Source organism: Schistocerca piceifrons, chromosome 2 (genome assembly GCF_021461385.2).
Source record: "Schistocerca piceifrons isolate TAMUIC-IGC-003096 chromosome 2, iqSchPice1.1, whole genome shotgun sequence".
Lineage (NCBI taxonomy): Eukaryota > Metazoa > Arthropoda > Insecta > Orthoptera > Acrididae > Schistocerca > Schistocerca piceifrons.
Genome location: NC_060139.1, coordinates 847,716,603 through 847,740,333, shown reverse-complemented (window position 1 = coordinate 847,740,333; position 23,731 = coordinate 847,716,603). Strand labels below are relative to the sequence as shown.

The following is a 23,731-nucleotide window of genomic DNA, read 5'->3' as shown; positions in this document are numbered from 1 at the left end:
CGGACCTCCAACGACTTGATGAGTCCATGTCACGTCAAGTTTCTAAATTACGCCGGGAAAAAGAAAGTCCGACACGATATTGGGAGGTATGCGATGACTTTTGTCACCTGAGTGTGTATTTAACAATTTCTATGCATCACTTCCCTACTTTAAATGTTCAAGAATATAAAATTGTGCACTATCAATGAATTACAGTTACAAGCAGTCAGTTCTTACTAATTCCTGTGTGTAGTAATTTTGGAGGGGGAGGGGGGCAGGGGCTAGAAACGAAATGTTGATATGGACTCTGTAGTATGTAGAGTAGGGAGCAGGGGTGGTTAATTGGTAGGGTACAGGGAAAATTCAGTCTACTACAGAAGAGATCCGTTACAAAATGTTCGACAACGCATCCTAGAATATTGCTCAAGTGTCAAGTGTGTGGGGCCCCTACGAAATATAGCTAACCGGGCGTAATGAATGTATGTAAACAAAGAACGATAGCACGCGTGGTCACAGGACATGTTTCAGCCGAGCGCCGAGCGATTGCTGAAAACCTACACTGGCAGACGCTTCAAAGTAAGCGCCAACTATCTCTTGAAAACCTATTACAGAACATCCAGAACAAGTATTAAGTGAGATATGCAGGAATATACCACAGCCCACTAAGTATGGCAGAAGTGCGGACGCTGAAAACAAGAATACTCTAATTACAGCGGCCGATAGGCATTTAAACAACCAGCCTTCTCACGCTACAGACGTGAATGGGACGGAAACAAGCCCTAGTAACTGGTACAATAGGACACATTCTCTACTATGAACTTCAAAGTAGTTTGCAGAAAATGGATGTAGACGCAGAATAAAAAATCGATGCGCTCTTTCTGGATGTTACAGCTTTCACAGACATTAGTGTAGTCAAACTTCAAGATACATTGCCACATTCTTGAATGCGTTGCGAATACGATACCAAGATGTCACAAGCGCCAGATGTCTCCCATTGCAGAGGATGGCATTGATGGCCGGGAGTCCCCACCTGCGAAGGTTCGGCTGCCGAGTTGCAAGTCTTTTCAGCTGGCCCCACACTGGGCGATATGCGAGTCGATGATTATAAAATAATTATGAGAACAACACAACACACAGTCCCCGAGCGGAGAAAATCTCCGAGCCGGGCCCACTCCATGTCAGTCAGACCCGCTGACCACTCAGCTAAGGGGGCGAACATTGCAGAGTATGCGACTAACAGCAGAAAACTTAGAGTTTAAAGTCCCGTAGATGGAGTGGTCATCAGGGAATTGTGTTGGGACCAATCTTGAATTTTAATGATCTTACAGACAATGTTAATAGCAGGCGATGCTCTTATCTATAATGAAGTAACATCCTAGAAGAGCTGCACCAATATTCAGTTGGATATTGATAAGATTTCGAGGTGACACAAGAATATTAATTGTTTTAAATGTTAAAATGTGTAACATTGTGCTATTCACAAAACGAAAACACATAGTATCCTATGATAACAATATCAGTGAGTCATAATAATGGAATTGACTATCTCGTACGAACACCTCGGTGTAACAGTTTGCAGTGATTTTAAATTGAACTATCACGTCGGCTCAGTGACTGGAAAAGCCGGTTACAGGACGGTGGTGCGACCCTCCATAGAGCATTTCTCAAGTATATGGGACCCGTATCAAACAGAACTAACAGGGGATATTGAACCATACTATGAAAGGGCAACAGGAATGATCACGGAGATGCTGAAGGAACTGACAGATGTTTGAAGCGGCCTACTTAACAAAGTTTCAAGAGTCACCTTTAACTGGTCAGTCTAGGAATACGACAGGGTACCCTAAGGAAACTGATTTAGTTATCGATTCACAAACCTTCAGTCCTCCTCTTTACCTCAGCAACTTCAGTAAAACGTTTTCTTTGACGGCTGTTTTCATTCTAGGAAACAAGAAAAACTCGCACGGGGCAGGTCGGGTGAGTATGTGGCTTAGGAACAGGGGCACCATTTTTTGTCAAGAATTGTGGTTCAGACAGGCTGTGTGGGTAGGGGCATTGTCATGATGGAAAAAACAGTCATCCGACTGCTACAAACCAAGCAGCTTCCGCCGCACACCATTTTTGCCATGCTTCGAAAAGTTCGACGTAGAAAGCCTTGTTAACTGTCTGACCATGCGAAACAAACTCTGAATGAACAACTCCTCTCACATAAAAAAACAAAAAACAAATCAGCGTTGTTTTAATGGTTGATTTCAACTGACGAGTTTTCTTGGGACCGGGCGAATATGAAGTCTTCCACTGGCTTGATTGTTGCTCTGATTCAGGATCGTAAGGATAGTGCCAAGTTTCGTCACCTCTGATAATGTATGAAACAATCTTTGAAACATTTCGGGACTCTTCTTTCAAAGTGCAGCGTTCTTCCACGCGACCTTGTTTTTGTTTAGCAGCCAGTCGTGGCGCAAATTTGGCAGCCACCCATTTCATTCCCAAATCTTCTCTCACAATTCGCCGCTCTGAACTCCAAGTCACTCCCGATAGTCCCACAATTTCTTCAACGGTCCATCGTCGCCCTCTGTTGATGATTGCACGAATGTTTCCAACATTTTCATGTGTTAGGGCCTTGGAAGGACTACCAGAACGAGGTTTGTCATCAACTGACGTTTCAAAATCTTTGAAACGGAAAAGCCAATCAAACACTTGAGTTTTCCTCATAGTGTAGTCCTTGTACGCCATTTTTAACATTTCAAGAGTTTCTGTTGCACCTTTTCCGAGGAAAAAGCAGAATTTCACCGCCGCACGCTGTTGCAGAAACGAAAATCACGCAGACAGTTGTCACTATGAACTCTGCCGAAACTAGCCCTGTCCTTCTTCAGAGACGGCACTCGGCTTACTGACTCTGGAATGTTCTATCTATGCGCTCCTAGCCGCAAAACGGGATACTAAAAAAGCTGTGGCCACCAAAAAATTTTTTCGGTTTCTGTTGGGTACCCGCTCGTGTGCTATAACTCCTCTGTATCGCTCCCGCAGGGACGCGAGGACAAGATTTAACTAACTGAAGTGCCCTCAGAGGCACTGAAGCAGTCATTCTTTACAAGATACATAGCTGAATTGAACGGGAAGAACCAAAAGGAAGCACCCTCTGACATGCATTTCATAGCGGTTCGTAGAGTGCAGAGAAGCTCGTATTGCTGAAGGATGAGGAAGGAAATATGGCGTTCCCTTTTAAAGGAATCATCCTGGCATCTGCCTTAAGTGATATATGGAAATCACGGAAACCTAAATATCGACGACCGAACGGGGATTTGAATCGCTATCCTTATGAAAATGAGTCCAGTGTCTCATCCACTATGCCACCTCCCAGGCGCCCATAAGGAACCATTACAGTGTAAGGCAAACTCGAAAGTAAGAGGTGGATGTACTGTGGCTAGTATTGTAGCACCACTGACCCTGAGGATTCCGATGTCGTAGGTGAGCTTATCGTTGTCGAAGCCGTCGTGGATGAATGCCGCCTCCGCTGCCTGGGTCTGGAGGTTCGGATCGTCGAAGTCCATGACGTTGGTCATGCCAGCTGACACTATCACTCGGCTCAGAGTCTGCCTGTAAAAAGTATAACAATATAAACAACCAGTGTATATATTTCCTGGCCAAAGAGCTGCATCTATTGTTGTTACAGTGGATCTTATCCTTTTTTATATAACAGGTTGTAACATTTCTTCCTTCGCTACCTCTGCATAATGATTACTTAATTAAGGTTGTAATTACAGATGGTTAACTACGAAGTAGACGGTACTTCTCATAACAAAACGGTAGAATGACCACCATACTGTCTAGATCCAATCTGGTGAGATATTTTAGTAATTAAAAGGAATGTTTAATATTTTTAGGCGGCCAAGTGAATAGTTCAGATGAGCGATCCAGAAGGCTGGAGCACTAGGTCTTTTTTCTGTCACTTACGGGTTCTTTCCACTGTAACAACGTTCTGTTGATATGGAAATTGCTAAATTGCTTCGTGGTTCGAAATCCATGATGAAATGTAATTAGCCCTATTAATGGCTGGGTAAAATACATAAAAGGTCAGAGGAAGACAAAGGCATATCTCCCCAAATGCCTATGCCTAATAAAGCAATGCGGAGTTAAACTACACCTACAAGGTGAGAAAAACGATAGATCTGTTAAAAATTAATTGTCAAACAACAACTGCCATAAGGATAATTCAAATGGTTCCAAGCACTATGGGACTAAACATCTAAGGTCATCAGACTTAGAACTACTTAAACCTAACTAACCTAAGGACATCACACACATCCATGCCCGAGGCAGGATTCGAACCTGCGACCGTAGCAGCAGCGCGGTTCCGGACTGAAGCGCCTAGAACCGCTCGGCCACAGCGGCCGGCTGCCATAATGATAACGAGAACTTAGAACTTAATATTATTCTACATATTTAGTTGATTTATTGGAATATTTATTTCTTTAGAAAATGTTGGCTGGAATGAAACTGATTAAGATCGGGAGTGGTCGATTCTTCGCAAATGAGGGATGCCTCCGGCATACATGATCCACTTAGCAGTAGTATAGGCGTATGTGCAATACGCAGAGTTGTGTAAATGTATCGTGTGTAATTAATATCAATTTCAATCAAATATATCAATGTTGACAGGCGCTTCTCATTTTTTATTATTGTTGTGGTGAGTACTGCAGTTAGATGTCAGTTTAGGCCACAGAATTGGAGTGGATATCAACAATAGTTTTAATGACTGGGGACAAAGCTATAGTGACATCCTACAAAAAAAAATTAATAATTTCAGCGTTAGTTCCAATAACTGTTTCTCTGACTGTGTGGCTGCGCACAAAAATGTTACAAAACAATGAAGCAGGCGCTGATCCACACACGTGCCCACCACCGGCTCTCTTACTCACACGTTTAATAGCTGTCGTTATACACTATGTGATCAAATGTATCCGGACACCCCCCAAAACATATGTTTTTCATATTAGGTGCATTGCGCTGCCACCTGCTCCATATCAGCGACCCCAATAGTCATTACACATAGTGAGAGAGCAGACTGAGGCGCTACGCGGAGCTCACGAACTTCGAACGTGGTCAGGTGATTGGGCGTAACTTGTGTCATACGTCTGTACGCGAGATTTGCACACTCCTAAACATCCCTAGGTCCACAGTTCCCGATGTGATAGTGAAGTGAAAACGTGAAGGGAGAAGTATAGCACAAAAGAGTATAGGCCGACCTCGTCTGTTGACTAACAGAGACCGCCGACAGTTGAAGAGGGCCGTAATGTGTAATAGGCAGACATCTATCCAGTCCATCACAAAGGAATTCCAAACTGCATCAGGATCGACTGCAAGTACTATTAGAGTTAGGTGAGAGGTGAATAAACTTGGATTTCATGATCGAGCGGCTGCTCATAAGCGCCGGAAAATGCCAAACGACCCCTCGCTTGGTGTAAGGAGCGTAAACATTGGACGATTGAGCAGGGAAAAACGTTGTGTGGAGTGACGAATCACGGTACACAATGTGCCGATCCGGTGGCTGGGCGTGGGTATGGCGAATGACCGATGAACGTCACCTGCCAGCGTGTGTAGTGCCAACAGTAAATTTCAGAGCGGTGGTGTTATGGTGTGGTTGTGTTTTTTATGGAGGGGGCTTGCACCCCTTGTTGTTTTGCGTGACACTATCACAGCACAGGCCTACATTGATGTTTTATAGCATCTTCTTGCTTTCCACTGTTGATAGGAATTCGGGGTTGGCGATTGCATCTTTTAACACGATCGAGCACCTGTTCATAATGAACGGCCTGTGGCGGAGTGGTTACACGACAATATCATCCATGTAATGGACTGGCCTGTACAGAGTCCTGGCTTGAAACGTATGGGATGTTTTGGAACGCGGACTTTGTGCCAGGCCTCACCGATCGACATCGATACCTTTCCTCAGTGCAGCACTCCGTGAAGAATGGGCTGCCATTCCCCAAGAAACCATCCAGCACCTGATTCAACGTATGGCTGCGAGAGTGCTGTCATCAAGGCTAAGGGTGAGACAACACCATACTGAATTCCAGCATTACCGATGGAGGGTGCCACGAACTTGTAAGTCATTTTCAGCCAGGTGTCCAGATACTTTTGATAACATAGTGTACGTTTTTAACTGAAGCGAATAATTTGCAGAAACGACCAGTGAGGCCCACTTCTCCCTTAACTGTAAATTCGACAAATGCTTCTCTGTTTAACGTTCGAAGAAATGTTCCAGTTTGCTGTTAATTAAATTGTCAGGCAAACTTTGAAAACCACGTCTTTTATTGAGGGAGTTACTTCGAAGGTTTTTCATGGACAATGGACATGCAGAGTGCGAAGATTGGAAGAATATGAGAGATGAGAGCCAAAATTCCGAAAACTTGGTTAGAGACGAATTTTTAATATCACTGGACCATCAAAAGTTGATGTAAGGGAGGATCAGTTTACTTTTTGGCAAAATGTAGGAAGACACAACGGAGTACCGACCCTATGGCGTATCCTAAAAGACAGGCGAAAGAATGGAAAACATATGTTTATAGCATTTAGAGAAAAGATTTCACAGTGTTGACTAGAGTACACACTTTAAAACTGTGAATGTAGCAGGAATAAAGTGCAGGAGAGAAACGTTTGTTACGGCAGTAATCAGACTGCAGTTAAAAGGACACCATTTCGTCGTAGCAGAAGAGAAGGGAGTGATATCGGGTTGTGGCGTATCCACCATGTTATTCGGCCTGTACATTGGGCAGTCAGTAAAGGAAATCAACAAGAAATTGTATTAGACATACAAATTAAAATTCGGAAGAAGAAACTAAACTTTTAAGGTTTGCTGATAACGTAGCAATTGATTCTGAACAATGGGGCGGCAAAGGACTTCGAAGATCATTCGAACAGAATAGGTACTAACTACAAAATAAGTTTCAACATGAACATAACAGAAGTAAAAGAACTGGAACATTGTCGAATTGAATCAGGCTGTGTAGGGGGTTTACATTAGGAAATGAGTTACTAAAATAGTGGAAGAGTTTTTTTATTTTTTTATTTTTGACGATGGTCGAAACACAGACTGCCGATAGTAAGTAAAAGCGTTTCTGGAAAAGAGGAATTTCTTAACATTGAATAGTGTGTTAGGATACCCTTTCTCAAAGTAAGCACGCCGGACAAAAAATTAGTCACCCCTTTCAGAGAACACGCATGTCGCTTTGGAACGTTGTAGAGGGTGTAGAACTGATGCCTTGAAGTCACATGGCCGTCCAGCGCTAACAGCAGCTATGTCAGAAAAGTGGTGCGAGCGTGCTTGCCTCCTGTGTGGAATCAGCGCTGTTTAATGAGTCAACATAGAAACGTGACACAGGGGCAGAATGGAGCTGTGTCGGCACTAAGACTGTTGATATTTTTAAAAAAGTGTGGAATCTGATGTATCGATATTTAAAAACATATCATCGGATCAAGATATATCGATCAAAGTATCCATACATCGAGGAAGGAGTTATCGACGTACTGGCCTAAAAAATATCGGTTACAAAATGGTTCAAATGGCTCTGAGCACTATGGGACTTAACATCTGCGGTCATCAGTCCCCTAGAACTTAGAACTACTGAAACCTAACTAACCTAAGGACATCACACACATCCATGCCCGAGGCAGGATTCGAACCTGCGACCGTAGCAGTCACGCGGCTCCGGACTGAGCGCCTAGAACCGCGAGACCACCGCGGCCGGCATATCGGCTGCACATTGTAAATATAATGCCAGTTCCAGAGCTGTATATGTAATTATTGATTTATTATTAGATATTCTGTACATCAACAAGCTAGGAGCCTGCCTATTCTCCTTAGACAAAGAACTAAAAGGAAAATGACGCACGTTCACGCTTGGCGATAACCACTTTGATAAAGGTAGTGAGTGCATGTAAGTGGTGCTATAAAATGTGTCCGTTGTTCGGTTTCGTCACATATCGGGTTTCTCCGGAACACTTTATGACGATTTCCCTATTTTTTTTATTTCTGCCAACGCAAGCGAGCTAGCAGCTATAGTGTCAAAATTGTGTGGTGAAGTTAAACGTTGCGATTTCTGTTGGTAACTCACCGCAAAGACCAACTTGTCATTTATATTTTTGTTTCTCATTTTCAGCAACTGTTTTTGAAGAATGCTGATGTGAAGAAATAACACACTAATTGTGTTTTTTTTTCTTAACGCAACGGTTCTGCTAATCTTGTTATTGTTATTCCATTCAGACACCGCCGCTTCCCCCCCCCCCCCCTTCCCCCATGTAAACATTCATCGAAACGTCATGCCATTTCTTCTTTGTGCCACCTATACTTGTTTCACACAGTCAAAGAGAGAGACTCGACGTCATGAAAGTTAAGAAAAGTAGTAAGGCTCCTTCACACAGTGAAAGTAAAATTATGTTATACTATAATTTCAAATATTTACAGAAAATTGCCAAAAAAATATAAAAGTATCTGCGCTCGACACCACAATTTCGATGTGTCCTCAAAGAGATATCGTTGGTATACATCGATACTGTTTGGAAAAAATAACGATATACCTATATATCGATATTTTATCAACACCCCTAGTCTGGACGTGCCCATGACTACGGGGTGGCTGAAGCTGCACAATTTGTTGACTCACCGACGCGGATAGTGCAAAGTGTCTATAATGGACAGTATACTGTTTGCAGCCGCCGTGTAACACAGTGAAGAACAGTGGTCGTAAAAATGATCCTAACCAACAACCGATAGCAATTCATTTGTGTTAGTGTTGAAACCAACTTTTTTTTTATTTTATTTTTTTTTAAAAAAGGCACGTTGCACTAACATATACCATTCTTTACAAGCACGTTCACCAGTACCATTTATCATGTTGTTGTCCACAAAAACTGTGATTTTTAAGAAATATATGGAAGCCACAGACTGGTAGTTTCGGGCTTCGCGCTGTACGATTAAGGTGGGGAATCAGGAACCAGCACTTACATATGTAGTTGAAAATACAGTTCATGCGTACATATGTTTCAGGATCTTGTTTCGGATAATCGATTCGAAACAGTGGTAATGTGCTGCTTCAGATTTATTAACAGAGAAGAGTGGCAGAAGCCTATAGAACTGTGTGAAGATGATTTGACTCACAACAGTTATATGCGCGGGGTATGAAGTCTACAGAGAAATAAAGCGATATTATTGAAAAACAGTGCCGTAGATGTCATAATCTGCGACCACTGATGAAAATCGCCAGTGAGTGGAGCAGATGATATGCGTAGATAGATGTGTCAGAATCCGTGAGCATGATACTCTGCCAGCTGTGGTCTCAAGACCATAAGGAAGACAGTGGGACCCGTGATGTTTTGGAAACTGTGGCACCTCTGCAGTTGGCACTTAGTTTGAAGAGCAGTATTATGAACTGATGTCGTTGTCTATCATGGCGAGTTGAGATTTTGGAAACGTAACTGGAAAGGGAAGGGGGAGAAGGAGGAAGAACGGAGGGGACACTCATCGAAACGTCATATCATTTCAACGGATGCGGACTCACTCGGCTGGAAACTTCATTTAAGTTTAACATCAATTAAGGTGTCAGGGAATGAAATTTTTGCGTAACTCTGTGATTTGAAAAAGACGAGTCAATAGATGAAACGGCATCATATCACATCTCCAAAACCTAAGAAGTTGTGAGCAAGCAATAAGAGCAGCAACTTTGTTATTTTATGCATGATAATGGTGGCGTAGCCTCATTGTGGATTAAGATACTTGACGAAATACAGCAATCAATCAGCTGCTTCTTCCTGTGGTGATCAGCGTATCATCGTCCTTGATTTTATGGACTGCAGTCGTACCGTCAGCGGCGTTAGGTTCATTGAGACGTTCAAGAACATTGTAGAAGCCATTCGGAGCAAGACGCATTTCTTGAATCTGAAAACGATGTCGAATCACAGTGATAATGACGGCCGTAAATCAATTTCGTGGCAAATCAAATGATGGGACAAATGGACTGAACAGTGAAACCCCATCCAACGTACGACATGGAGCTGGCGCCCTCTGAGCGCTGTTTGCTCCATACTAAACAGTTTCCGGGAACAACAACATAATGGCATAGACGACAAAGGCTAGAAAGATTTTCATACGTCGGAACACATTTGCAAAAGGAGTCTGAGAGTTGGATTCACCAATGAAGCAAGTGCATCGCTTTTAATGATGAATAAATAGTAATTTTATATAGATAAAGAGTCTCTCCAGCAATATGTGCGAGAGAAGAGGTTCACTTCTAAACGTCGTAGAGATACAGCGAGATCCCTGCTGGATTGCATCATGGTGAGACAGAGATTTCGAAATCAGCGGATTATAAGGCATACCCAGGAACAGATATAGATTGCTATCACAGTTTAGTAAAATGAAGAATAGGCTGTAGTTTAAGAGAATCGCCCAGAAGAATGGATGTTGAAAGAAATGGGATAAAGAGCTCTGAAAAATGACGATGTGCGCTTGAAGCTCTCAGCGGATGTACATAGTTAGATAATGAATATCACAGTAAGCAGTTGAGTCGTAGGGAAATGGACATCTCAAAGAAGAGCAATCACAGTAGCTGGAGAGATAGGTACATGGGAGACAGCTGCGAAAAAAACTCTGGGTAACAGAAGTAATTCTCCAATTAATCGACGAAAGAGGGAAGTACAGAAATGTTTATGGAAAGACAGAAAGTGTGACAAGTATTGCACAATCAGCAGGCATCGAAGTCGCTGACAAGGATAATATGAAGAAGAATGGAAAAGTAAACTGAGGATGTGTTAGCCAACAGTCAACTTTTCCTTACGAAAGGAAAAGCCACTGCGGAGGCAATTCTGACGTTGGGCCTGCTAATGGAAGTAAGAAACGTTCATATGAGTTGTAGACATAGAAAAACCGTTAGCCAATGTAAAATATCGCAACGCGTTCGAAATTCCCAGAAACATATGTGTAAAGCGAAATGACTGTAATGTACAGTTTGTACAGAAGCCAAGAGGGAACAATATGAGTGGAAGACGAAGAACAAAGTAGGAATTGAAAATGTGTAGGACTTTCTCCCTTGCAGTGCAGTTTATACATAGAAGAAACAGTGAGCGAGTCGGATTAAAATTCGGGGTGAAGGTGAAGCAGTTCTGCTACATACAAAATAAAACATGACGGACGAAGCAAAGAGGACGTAAAAATGAGCCTAGCACAGAAAAAAGGGGACATTCGTGGCCATAAGAAGCCTACTAGTATCAAATATCGCTCTTAATTTCAGGACGAAATTACTGAGAGCGAGAATTGGGAACACAGCAGTGTCTAGAAGCGAATCGTGGACTGGGGGAAAACCGGATAAGAAGAGACTCGGATCGTTTGAGATGTGGTGCTACAGAAGGATGTTTGAAATAATGTGGATTAATAAGATAATGAAAAGGTTATCTGCAGAATGGAGAAAACGAAATTTGCGCGTGGTATTATTGATCGGAAGTCCCATCAGCGATGTTAGGTCACCTGGTGCAAGTAATTTTATTTGAAGCCAATTGCGCGTAATTGAGGACGAAGCGCTACTCTGAAAGATAGATGTTGGCAATGGCGAGTAAGTCGTGCCGGTCATAAGACTGGTGACTCGAAAAAAGAAAGAAAGAAAGAAAGAAATTAGCAGACTTACCGGTACGGGTAGAGGCAGTGACCAGCGGTGAGCATGTGACGGGCGTCGATGATGGAGCCACCACAAAAGTGGCTGCCGCCGTTGCCGAGGATATACTTGCGTTGCAGCGACACCTGGAAGACAGACAACGAGCTGTCAGTATGGCTGGATGTAAGCTACAGCTTCTGGTGGTGATAGACTGGAAGAAGTGAATGTGTATTAAGGTCTTGCGACGGGGGAGGTTTTTATAAGGAGGCTTGGTTTTGTCAGTCAGGTACATGATACACACAGAACAGAAGAAAGGATTACGAAAGAGAGCAGCTTTGGCAGTACGAATGAGAGGGAAGAAAGACTAATTGGGTCCTTCAATAAATTTCAACTAGGAATATCGAATACTCTGTTCAAGAACCAACAAGGGGAGGAGGTACACTTGGAAAAACCCAGGAGATAGGGAGATCCAGTTAGACTACATCATGGTGAGACAGAGATTACGAAAGCAGATACTGGATTGTAAGGGGTGACCAGGAGCAGACATAGATCCAGATCTCAATTTAGTAATGAAGAACAGCAGGTTGAAGTTTAAGAGACTGGTCAAGGAGAATCAATGCGCAAAGAAAAGGGATAAGGTAGTAACAAGGAATGAAGACATGCTTCAACTTCTCTTAGGCTATAGATACCATAATGAATACCCCAGTAGGCTGTTCAGTCGAAGAAGAATAAACATATCTAAAAAGGTCAATCACCAAAACATAGGTATGAGGAAGGAAACTACGAAAAAACCGTGGATAACAGAAGAAGTAATTCAGTTGATTGACGAAAGAGGAGAGTACAAAAACGTTCAAAAATTTAGCAACGCAGAATTAAAAGTCACGTAATAATAAAATAAATAGGAGTACACGGAAGCTAAGGCGAATTGGCTGCATGAAAAATGTGAAGAAATCGAATAAGAAACGACTCTCGGAAGGACTGATTCAGTATATAACAAAGTCAAAACAATATTCTGTGAAACTGGAAGTTGGGCAGGAACAATGAGAGTGCAATGGTAATTCCACTGTTAAATAGAGGGAAATGAAGGGATAGGTGGAAAGAGTACACTGAAAGCCTCTGTAATGGGGAATACGTGTCTCACGACGTGACAGAAGAAGATACACGAGTCGGCAGGAAGAGAAAGGGAATACAGTATTAGAATCAGAATTTAAATAATTTTTTGGCAACTTAAGATCAAATAAGGCGGAAGGGGTAAACAACATTCCATTGGAATTTCTATAATCATTGGGGGAAGTGGGAGCTTAACGACTATTGACGTAGGTGTGTAGAATGTATGAGACTGGCGATATACCATGAGACTTTCGGGAAAATATCATCCTCACCTTTCGGAATATTGCAAGAGCCGACAAGAGCGAGAATTATCACACAATCAGCTTAACCGATCATGCGTTCAGTTCGGTGAAAAGAATAATATACTGAGGATGTGTTACATGACGATCAGTCTTGCTTTAGGAAAGGAGGCAACGTTGCGATTGATAATGGAAGCAAGACTGAAGAAAAATCAAGACACTTTCATAGGATTTGTTGACCTGGAAAAAGCGTACCACAATGTAAAATGACGCAAGATGTTGGATATGCTGAAAAAATATAGGGTTTAGCTATAGGGAAAGACGGATAATATACAACATGTGCAACATCCAAGAGGAAACAGTAAGACTGGAAGACCAAGAACGAGGTGTTCGGATTAGAAAGGATGTAAGACGGGGTGTAGTCTTTCTCTCTTACTGTGTAGTGTATACATCGAAGTAGCGGTGACCGAAATAAAATATAGAATAAGAACAGGATTAGCATTCAAGCTGAAAGGATATCAGTGGTAATATTTGATGATGACATTGCTATCCTCAGTTAAAGTGAGGAAGAATTAAAGGATCTGCTGGGTGGAATGGATAGCCTAATGAACATAGAATATGGATTGAGAGTTAATCGAAGAAAGACGAAAGTAATGAGAAGTAGCAGAAATGAGAACAACGAGAAACTTATCGTCAGAAATGGGGATCACGAAGTGGCCGAAGTTAAGGAATTCTGCTACGGTGGAAGCAAAATAAGCCATGATGGACGGAGCAAGAAGGAAATAAAGAGCACACTAGCACTGACAAAAAGGACACTCCTGTCCGAGAGAAGTCTACTAGTATCAAATATAGGCATTAAATTGAGGAAGGAGTTTCTGAGGAAAAAGGAAATCGCTGTGGAAACCCTCAGAACCAGCTCTAGCGGAAAACGGAGGAGTGTGACTTACCTGGTAGGGGAACTCCAGGATGGAGGCATTTCTTCCCCCAATGATGCGGCCGGCGAGGGTTTGGAAGCTACGGTTAAGTCTCCACCCTGCAACACAAGACAGCAGAATCACGGCACCAGTCCACCGAACGTCATCAACGTAGAACACGATATGACGGTTTGACGGCCGCACAGAGTTCACGGTTGTAGCTAGGAAGAATTGTCATTTACGAGGGTTGACCAGAAAGTAAGTTCCGATAGGTCGCGAAATGGACACCACAGTGAAAACCCGATGAAGCTTCGCGCAGATGTGTTGGGTCGTGTCTCTAGTATGACCGTCGATAGCATCAAGACGCTCTTTTCAGTTGTGAGCGCACTGTGAGCTAGTAAAGGTGCCTAGAACAACGATGTCTCCCGCCAAGTAGGAGGGCCCGCTGAGAGGCTTCGCCTTAATGAATGCAGCCCACCTAACACAACTGCCACGCACTTCCTTCTTCATGGCAATTCTCAGCCACACTCTGCAGGGGCAGTCAAGACGCTCCTGCAGCCTTTCCGATGGGAAGTGTTCGATCACCCACAACACAGCCCTAATTGGCTCGTCCTGAGTATCATCTGTGTTCACATGAAACGCTGCATACGAAGACAACACTTGGGCGCATGCCACGCGCTGCAGACCAGCGTAGAGAATGATCGGAAAGCACAGGCGGCTGCCTTCTATGACAATGGTGTTGGAAATTTGGAATGACGCTCCGACAAATGTCTAAGTCGGAGCGGCGACTATGTTCAGAAGTATCTGGAAAGTGTAGCTAACTCTTGCAAATAAAATGTTCCTGATTTTCGCTGTGGTTTCCATTTAGCGACCGATCGGAAGTTACTTTCTGGACAACCATCGTACTTTCCAGTTTATTTAGAGAAAAGTAGTTTCTCATGTATAATCGTTATCAATTATTTAAAATTTACGAGGACTATTAACAAAACAATTTCCGTATTCATACAGCACAGGAAGTAGTGGCGTTCAACGGAGCACTGACTACACTTCCTCAAGCAGCAGACCCTCGTCCTCAGAGTAGCAATAGCAAGAAAGCCTCGTTACTTCTAGTTCACATACACTAATCATTCAAAATGAGCATTTGAGAATTCCACCAAATGTGAAATCCATTCTGAAATAAGTTTCTAGTGGTAAAAAATCTCAAAGCTACTGTCACTCGTACTGAAATTTGTGCTATTTATGAATCGAATGTTAGGAATGAAGGTTTTATAGGCCAGTAGTATTGTTTGTTTAAAAGTGGAAGGTGGAATATTCACTATGATGAGAGAACTGGTCATTCATCCGTAGTCGTACTTTATCTGCTCAAAAGTACCCGGACATCAACCTGTAATGCAAAATCAACCACTTGATGTTACCAGAGGCGAACGCGCCAATGTAAAATGAGGTGGAATGTGTTGCCAGTAGAGAAGAAGAATCAGCAGAATGAGTCGATGAGGAGAACTCACTGACCTCGATCGTAGACTAGTCATCAGAAGTCAAGGGGCGTTTCAACACTTCCAAAGTTGTCGAAGGGACTGTTTGTGACTGTGAAGTGGAAACGCGAAGTAACAGGGCAGATGTCATGTAGACTTGCTGAAGGACGAGGACCATCGAGCATTACTGAGGCTGAACCCAAAGAAAAAAAAAAAAAGTAATCAATGTCAGTCGATGGTTCAGATAGTGTAAAGAGTGATCCCACTGGAAAATGGATGATTGGAAGCGAGTGATTAGAGTGATGAACCACGCTACACTCTGTGACCATCAGATGGAATGGTTTGGGTTTGGCGAATGCCTGGGGAACGTTACCTGCCGTCATCTGTAGTGCCAACAGTGAAGTACTGAGAAGGTAGCGTTACTCTGTAAGAATGTTTTTCTGGGTTAGCCGCAGTCCACTTATCGCGCTTAAGAAAGCGCTAAGTGCTGGAGAATATGAACGCATTTTACAGAATTGCTACTGCGTGCAGTAGATGGTGACTGATTGTACCAGCGCGATGATGCACCGTCTCATAAAGCATTATCTGCGAGGCAGTGTTCTGTCGACAGTAACATTGCTAGAATGAACTGGCCTGTCCAGAGTTCCGGCTTCAACCAAATGGAGCACCTTCGGCATGAAACAGAGCGTGGATTTCGCTCCAGACACCAGCGTCCACAAGAGCAATGATTATAGACGCTGGCGTCAGGAGCGAAATTACTCTTTAAGGTTTCGGCTTCTAAAGAAGAATGAGCTGCAATTCCTCCATAGACATTGAAGCATCCTCAACTCTCTTGTGGTTCCATTTTTAGGTACTCCACGTCGACGTCTGCTAGTAGATACGTATCGTCAGTAGGTTTTAGGGCTTTACTTCTCGACGTGACAGCGACGACTCGCCGATGAGGTGCGGGCCTTGTGTTTTGCTATTACTGCGAGTCTTATAAATGTCGCTTTTATTTAGTAATTTGCCCGGCTAAAACTCTCCCCTTTTATGATTAAGACGGCCTGGCCACGTTTCAGAGGGAGTGGGGACGTCAGAGAGTCACAAAAGATCATATTAAGCAGTCCGTAAAACACGTAAACGTTCACTTCAGTTAGCGTGTTAGTTAATGCCTACGATTTCCGCTAGATGGTACTGACTTTCTGCTGAATAGCTTTGGTTCCGTAAAACCTTCACTGATTAGTACTAGGTAAATGAAATAAGTACAACACGTATTTCACTTTCACTCTATATTTAAGGATTGAGATGGTGATGGATGATGGTCTATTGAAAAGGTTCCTAGCTTGGAGGAATCTACATAGTCCGCAAATGCCGATATGCACGCGCTCTACGTCCAGATTCGCAAATAACGGCACACGACACTTTCAAAAGTCCACACGTTAATATCTGAATACCGGTACCTCTGAATTCATTCGTATCAGCAGATAATTTGAGTTTCTGTCGTCTATATGTCCGTAAAGTACCAATCTAGCACTAAAGTCATAAAATCCCCTTAATACTCCGTTGCTACCAACAGTCAGATATCGTACACTACATCACTTTTAATCTCCGTAATATTCTAACAGTTTATCGTGAATCTTAACACGATAAAGTCCAATCTAATTATTGTCTCGCTGACTGACACGGGTTCCCCGCCCTTTAACGAAACATTCAAGAAAAAAAGGCCGCAATAATGACGATCAGACCTTTTTATAGGTTTTTCATCACAAGAGTTTAACGTCACTGCCTTCTCCATGACGGAGCTTCCGTGGCTTTGCTGTACTTAGACGTTAAACTACTTGCTGATATACTATAATTTTGATCTGCAACTACCGAACTCTGATTCTACACTATTTTCCCCTCCAAAAATTATATTCTTAATTTTAAATTATGCTTTCTATAGCTTTTATCACTGTAAACTGAACCGAGGTGTTACAACACTCAGGACTTCACCGAAAGTGCCCCCAGCAGAGTTCAAGTATTCATAAAAGTGAACACACCCCATATGAACACCCACTAATAAGTGTCCGGATGAGAAGTGATAGTTCCGTTAAGTCTAGTTACTCGGTAATTGCGATGAATGACTTGAAAATATGTGACACTGCCCGAAATCGGCCAATTTTACGTAATAAAGACAGCAATGGACAGATGGGAAATAAGTTTATTTGCTATAAATAGGGATCGCGAATAAAGCTCAGCTGACAAATATGTCCCGTTCTGATAAACAACACGTTGCTTCATCCTACGCATATCTCACTAAAAGTCCGCGAACGTAAAACTAGACAGGTTATAGCTCATACAGAAGCTTTCCAACAAATCATTCTTCCCGCACACAATCCGTTGTTGGAGCAGAATATGGCGTACGTGACAGCCGTACACAAAGTAACCTCCGACACACACCATAAGGTGGCTTGCCGCGTATAGATGTAGATGTATATCTGAACCACTTTTTCTTCATCGCAGAGTATCACTTGCAACCTACGCCCTCAATTATTTACACGGTGTATTCCAATCTCTGTTTACCACTACAGTTTTTACCCTTTACAGCTCCCTCTGGTACCACGGAAGTTATTTTCTGAATTCTCTAATACCTTAAGATGTGTTCTACCATCCTGTCCCTTCTTCTTGTCACTATTTTGCATATATTCTTGTCCTCGCCGATACTTCGAAGAATCTCCTCATTCGTTACCTTACCAGTCCAACTAATCTTCAGCATTCTTCTGTAACACCACCTTTCAAATACTTCCTTTTCCTTGTTTTCTGGTTTTCCCCAACTCGTATTTCACAACCACACAATACTGATATCCAAACGTACATTCTCAGAAATTTATTTCTCAAATTAAGGCCCATGTCTGATACTAGTACACTTCTCTTGGCCAGGAATGCTCTTTCTACCATCACTAGTCTGCTTTTGATGCTTCGACCGTCACAGGTTATTTTGCTGCCTAGATAGAAGAATTCCTTAATTTCATCTACCCTGTGATTATCAAGCCTGATGTTAAGTTCCTCGCTGTTCTCATTTCTGCTGCTTCTCATTACTTTTGTTTTTCTTCGAATTACTCTCAATCCCCAGTCTACGCTTATTAGACTGTTCATTCCGTTCAACAGATCCTGTAATTCTTCTTCACTTCCACTGGAGGATAGCAATGTCGTCAGCTAATTCTTATCCTTGACGTCCTTCCACTTTGAATTTTTATTCCACTCTCGAACCTTTGTTTTATTTCTGTAACATCTTCGACGTATAGATTGAACAGTAGGTGCAAAAGGCTACATCCCTTGCATCCTTTTTGTTCCGGGTACTTCGTTGTTAGTTTCTCTCTTATTGTTCCTTCTTGGCTAGTGTACATATTTTATATTACCCGTCTTTTCCTGTAGCTTACGTCTATGTTTCTCAGAATTTCGAAAACCTGGTATCATTTTACAGTGTGTAACGTTTTCTCTAGATAGAAAAAACTTAAGAACGTGTCTTTATTTTACTTAAATCTCCCTTCTATTATTAACGGCAACGAAAGAATTATGTGATTTTACCTTTCCTAAAGCCAAACTGATCGTCATGTAACATCCTCAATTTTCTTATCAATTGTTCTATGTATATTCGTGTCTGTAACTTGGATGCACGATCTGTTAAGTTGATTGTGCGATAATTCTCACACGTGTCGGCTGCTGCAATATTCGGAACAGTGTAGATGATACTTTTCCGAAAGTCAGAAGGTACATCCCATTCTGCACAATGAATATTCCTTTTGTTGCCATTTCATTCAATGATTTTAGAAATTCCAATGGAATATTACCTATCCCTTCTGCATTATTCGGTTGTAAGTCTTTTAAATTCTGATTCTAATTCTTGATCCCCTCTCTGTTTTATATCGACTCCTGTTTCTTCTCGTATCACATCAGACGAGTCTTCCCCCTTAAAGAGGTCTTCAATGTACTTTTTCGACCTAACTTGTCTCTCCCTTACAGTTAACAGTGGAATTCCTATTGTACCCTTAATGTTACCATTCTTGCTTTTAATTTCGCCGAAGTGTCTTTTGACTTTTCTATATGTTGTCAGATCTTCCAACAACATTTTCTTTTGCGATTTCTTCGCGTTTTTACAGGAACCATTTCGCCTTTGCTTCCCTGCTTTTCCTATTTATTTCATAGCTAAATGACTTGTGTTTCTGTATTGCTGAATTTCCCTTAACACTTTTGTACTTCTTTTTCTCATCGAACAACTGAAGTATTTCTTGTGTTACCCATGATTTCTTCGCAGTTATCTTCTCTGTACCTACGCTCTTCTTTCCCATTTCTGTTATCGCCCCTCTTAGAGAGCCCATTCCTCTTCAACTGTACTGCCTGCTGAGCTATTCCTTACCGCAGCATCTATAGCTTCAGAAAACTTCGAGTGTATCTCTTCATTCGTCTGTACTTTCGTATCGCACTTCTTTGCCAGTTGATTTTTCCTGACTAATCTCTTAAACTTCATTACTACTAAATTGTGACCTGAGTCTATATCTGCTCCTGGGTACGCCTTCAAATATCACCCGGCTTTTTCCAAATATACCTCCTCCTCTTATTATTCCAGAATAGGTATTCGCTGTTACTAACTGAAATTTATTGCAGAACTGAGTGTCTTTCTCCTCTCTCATTCCCAGTACCAAGCCAATATACTCCTGTAACCTTTTCTTCTACTCCTTGCCCTACAACGGCATTCCAGTCCGCCACGAGTATTAGATTGTCATCTCCCTTTACGTTCTGTATTACCCTTACAATATGCTCATATACGTTCTCTGTGTCTTCGTCATCCGCTTGCGACGTCGACATGTATACCTGAGCTATCATTATCGGTATTGGTTTGCTGTCGATTCTGATGAGAACAAGTCTACCTCTGAACTGTACACAGTAACTCACTCTTTACCTTTCCTTCCTATTTATAACGAATCCTACTCCCGTTATACCATTTGTTGCTGCTTTCGATCTTGTCTTATACTTATCTGACCAGAAATCGTTGTCTTGTTTCCATTCCGCTTCACTGATCTCCACGGTATTTAGTTTGAGCCTTTGAATTTCCCAATTCAGATTTTCTAGTTTCCCTACAACGTTCAAACTTCTGCCATTCCACGCCCCGACTCGTAGAGCATTATAATTTCGTTAGTTATTCATTCTTTTTCCCATGGTCACCATCTCCTTGGCAGTCTCCTCCTGGAGATCTGAATGGGGAACTATTTTGAAATATTTTGCCAATGAAGGCATCCTCAGGACTATTTTTTCAATTAAAGGTAACATGTCCTGTGGATACAAAGTGTGTGTCTTTTCGTCGGCGCAGCTGGGCAACGAAATGTTGAGTTTTCACAACGACATCCGCCGTATCACCCGAGAACCATTTTTACAATATGTGTCTTTAATGAAATGGTTTCCATTGTTTTCTGTGTACTCACGTCGTTGATCACAACTGATTCTTCCACCTTTAGGGGCAGTTTCCCATCTCATAGCAAGAGAGTGCCCTGAACCTCTGTCTGCTCCTCCGTTCTCTTTGACAAAGCCGTTTGCACAATGAGGGTACTTCTTACCCCGGAAGCCTTCGACCGCCATTACTGATGATTTTCTCAAAATTGAAGTTGTGGCGGAATTCGAACCAGGAACCGAGGATATTTTGATTATTAATTAAAGACGCTAGCTCTAGACCAACAGTTCTAAAAAAGCTTATCACGAGTAGTAGAGCGCAACAATCGTCACTACAGTATCTTGAGACGAAGACAAAATACCTCGATTATGCAGTGATGTTCTGTGTTTTTGTCACAAATTCAGTTATTATTAGGCCTATGCAGAAAGTGACTCGTGCACCAGTAGTCTTCAGCTACAGTCGTCCTTGTCGATCTTGCCGCACCTCTTCTGTTTGACCGACCTTGGTCTTTAGTTTACCCTGCAAAGATGCGCTTGCGCGTTGACGCCAGAGTCAGGTGACCAGTCGCACTACGACGTGTTTCCGGCGGCTAAGAACTCAAATTTGCTACAGGTGCCTGGACAGTCGCTACGCCTTGTAAGCGTCAAGTAAAGGGCGGCGCCTGCGGACATGATTTGTTGTGGCAACGTGAGTGGTGAGGCTTATCTTGGTGGTGGCCTATCAGCTTAATCAGGTGCAGCTGTGCTGATCAGCCGTCATTTTAGAATATAAATCAGAGCTCAGGTCTCACTTGTACTGTGTCGCGTTCTCAGCATTGTGACAAGCTAATGAGGGCAGTCGTGTCCGTCCTTCCTAGACCTGATCATCTGCCTCCACGATATTGCTTTAGTTAAAGTCAGAGGAAACTGTAATATTCATACCGTGTTCCAAAATATGCAGATCCTCGAAAAAGCGGTGAGAAATGGTTGTATATTGATAGACTTAGTTTTTAGCGCCCTGATTAAAGAGTGCTTATTCACGTAAAACCTCAGAAAAGTTCATTAAGTACTTAAATAACTAGCAGTGTTGCAAGTAGAGCTTAAGCTTACAGTGGCCTGGCTGCCGGTCACGTTATTTGTTACTCTAGTATTAACTAAACTCTTATGAACACAGAAGTACGGGTAACTAAATACACCGTTTTAAACTTGTAAGTGATATACCTTGTCTGTTTTGTGTACAGTTAGCTGCTGGTAGTAATCGCTTGTTTGTGTTGGTTTCGCTCTTTTCAATATTTTGAAAATTCGGCCTGAGCTATAGGAAATGGCAGGCTCGCATGATGTTGGACAGAGGATGATTCTTGTACTATTAATAGTTGAATACGACACCATCTACATGAGTTGAGTAATTTGTTGTTAACTTTATTCACTCTCTTTCGAGCTGTGTAACTTGTAATTACATAATTCTGCTCTGTAACTGTTTTCTGTTTGCAGCAACCTTGAGTCTTGATATCTTTAAGCATCAAGTTAGACTTCGAGAATTTGTTACAGAATGTGTAAGTTATTGCGAAATTCTCTCACAATATATCATTGACTTTTAAGCCAAGTGTGGAAATATAAATTATTTTATTACTAGTTTAGGTTTCTATCAAAAATTGTAAAATTTGAAAATATTACGTAACTACAGTTAGACTTAACTAAGATTGGATTTATAGAAACATACTGAAGTTTTCAATGAATTTCTGGTTCTATTGATCGTTGACTAGTTCTCAATGCTGGGCCCTCTGCGGTTGGCCACATTATTTTTTTTTTAAATTTGCTTTCTTGCACTTAACTTACTACAGAATAGATTGTCAAAGATTTACCTTGTAAATAAAGTAATGTGAATATTCTGGTCAATGGTTTTGAACAGAGTCTTTGATCATTTTATGCAAATGTTTAAAGTTATCATCTTACCAGTTTTCATAATTTCTGTATTGTGTTTTGAAACTGATTGCAATAAAATCATTTTCAAAATGAATCATTTAATTTCGGCCCAGCACCGCACCACTCCCTGCCTGCTCCGTAGCCGGCCGCGGTGGCCGTGCGGTTCTAGACGCTTCAGTCCGGAACCGCGCTGCTGCTAGGGTCGCAGGTTCGAATCCTGCCTCGGGTATGGATGTGTGTGATGTCCTTAGGTTAGTTAGGTTTAAGTAGTTCTAAGTTCTAGGGGACTGATGACCTCAGAAGTTAAGTCCCATAGTGCTCAGAGCCATTTGATCCATTTTTGAGCCTGCTCCGTACTACTACATACAGTCAAATGTTTTGGTATTGAATGTCTGTTATAACCTGTTTATTGGACTCAAAACATTTTTATGCGGCAAATTTCGATGTCTGAGAGCACGTGCAAGTCAGACGATGACGGTTCCTGTCATCAGCGACATCCCTTAGTATTGTCATAGAGACATTCGTGGTCTGTCCTCTTGCACTGTTCATCATTAAGCAACCGTATGACTTTTCGTTAGCTGTTAGTCCATTGAAAAGAATGTTTCGGTATATTGTTGACATATCTTTCTGAAGTCGTAGTTTGGTGGAAAGAGATCGTTCCAGTACTCTGCGCTGTATACAAAGACTCACGATGTAATTGATGAGAATTTTCAGAACTTCAGTGTCGAGTGTTCTGCGCTTCATACACGCCGAGAAAAGAAAATGTATTTCAGGACGAGCGTCTTCATCATGCATTTTCTGTAATAGCCAATTGCATTACTGGCGTCGAGAAACAGTGTATGAATTGATCACTCGAAGCTCTACCGTTAAACGCTTGGGTTAAAGCTTGCTCAAACTCCGTGTGCAGATGCTACTGGCATAGCAGCTGAACTGCTAAATGGTGCAACAATTTTTCCAGACCTCTTTCCGTGGTGCAGGGGTTAGCACACTGGACTCGCATTCGGGAGCACGACGGTTCAATCCCGAGTCCGGTCATCCTGATTTCCCTAAAGCGTTCCGGACAATTGCCG

At 42.1% G+C, this 23,731-nt stretch overlaps 1 protein-coding gene across 1 annotated transcript in view; it reads right to left on the bottom strand.

The window, feature by feature from the left end:
* Positions 1-23,731, bottom strand: part of LOC124775925 (trypsin-1-like) — a 50,875-nt gene that overhangs the window by 15,933 nt on the left and 11,211 nt on the right. The window contains exons 2-4 of the mRNA XM_047250770.1: positions 13,918-14,003; positions 11,655-11,767; positions 3,426-3,576 (exon numbers count right to left, since the gene is read on the bottom strand). Coding sequence (XP_047106726.1) covers positions 3,426-3,576; positions 11,655-11,767; positions 13,918-14,003 — 350 coding nt within the window. The remainder of the gene's footprint in view (positions 1-3,425; positions 3,577-11,654; positions 11,768-13,917; positions 14,004-23,731) is intronic.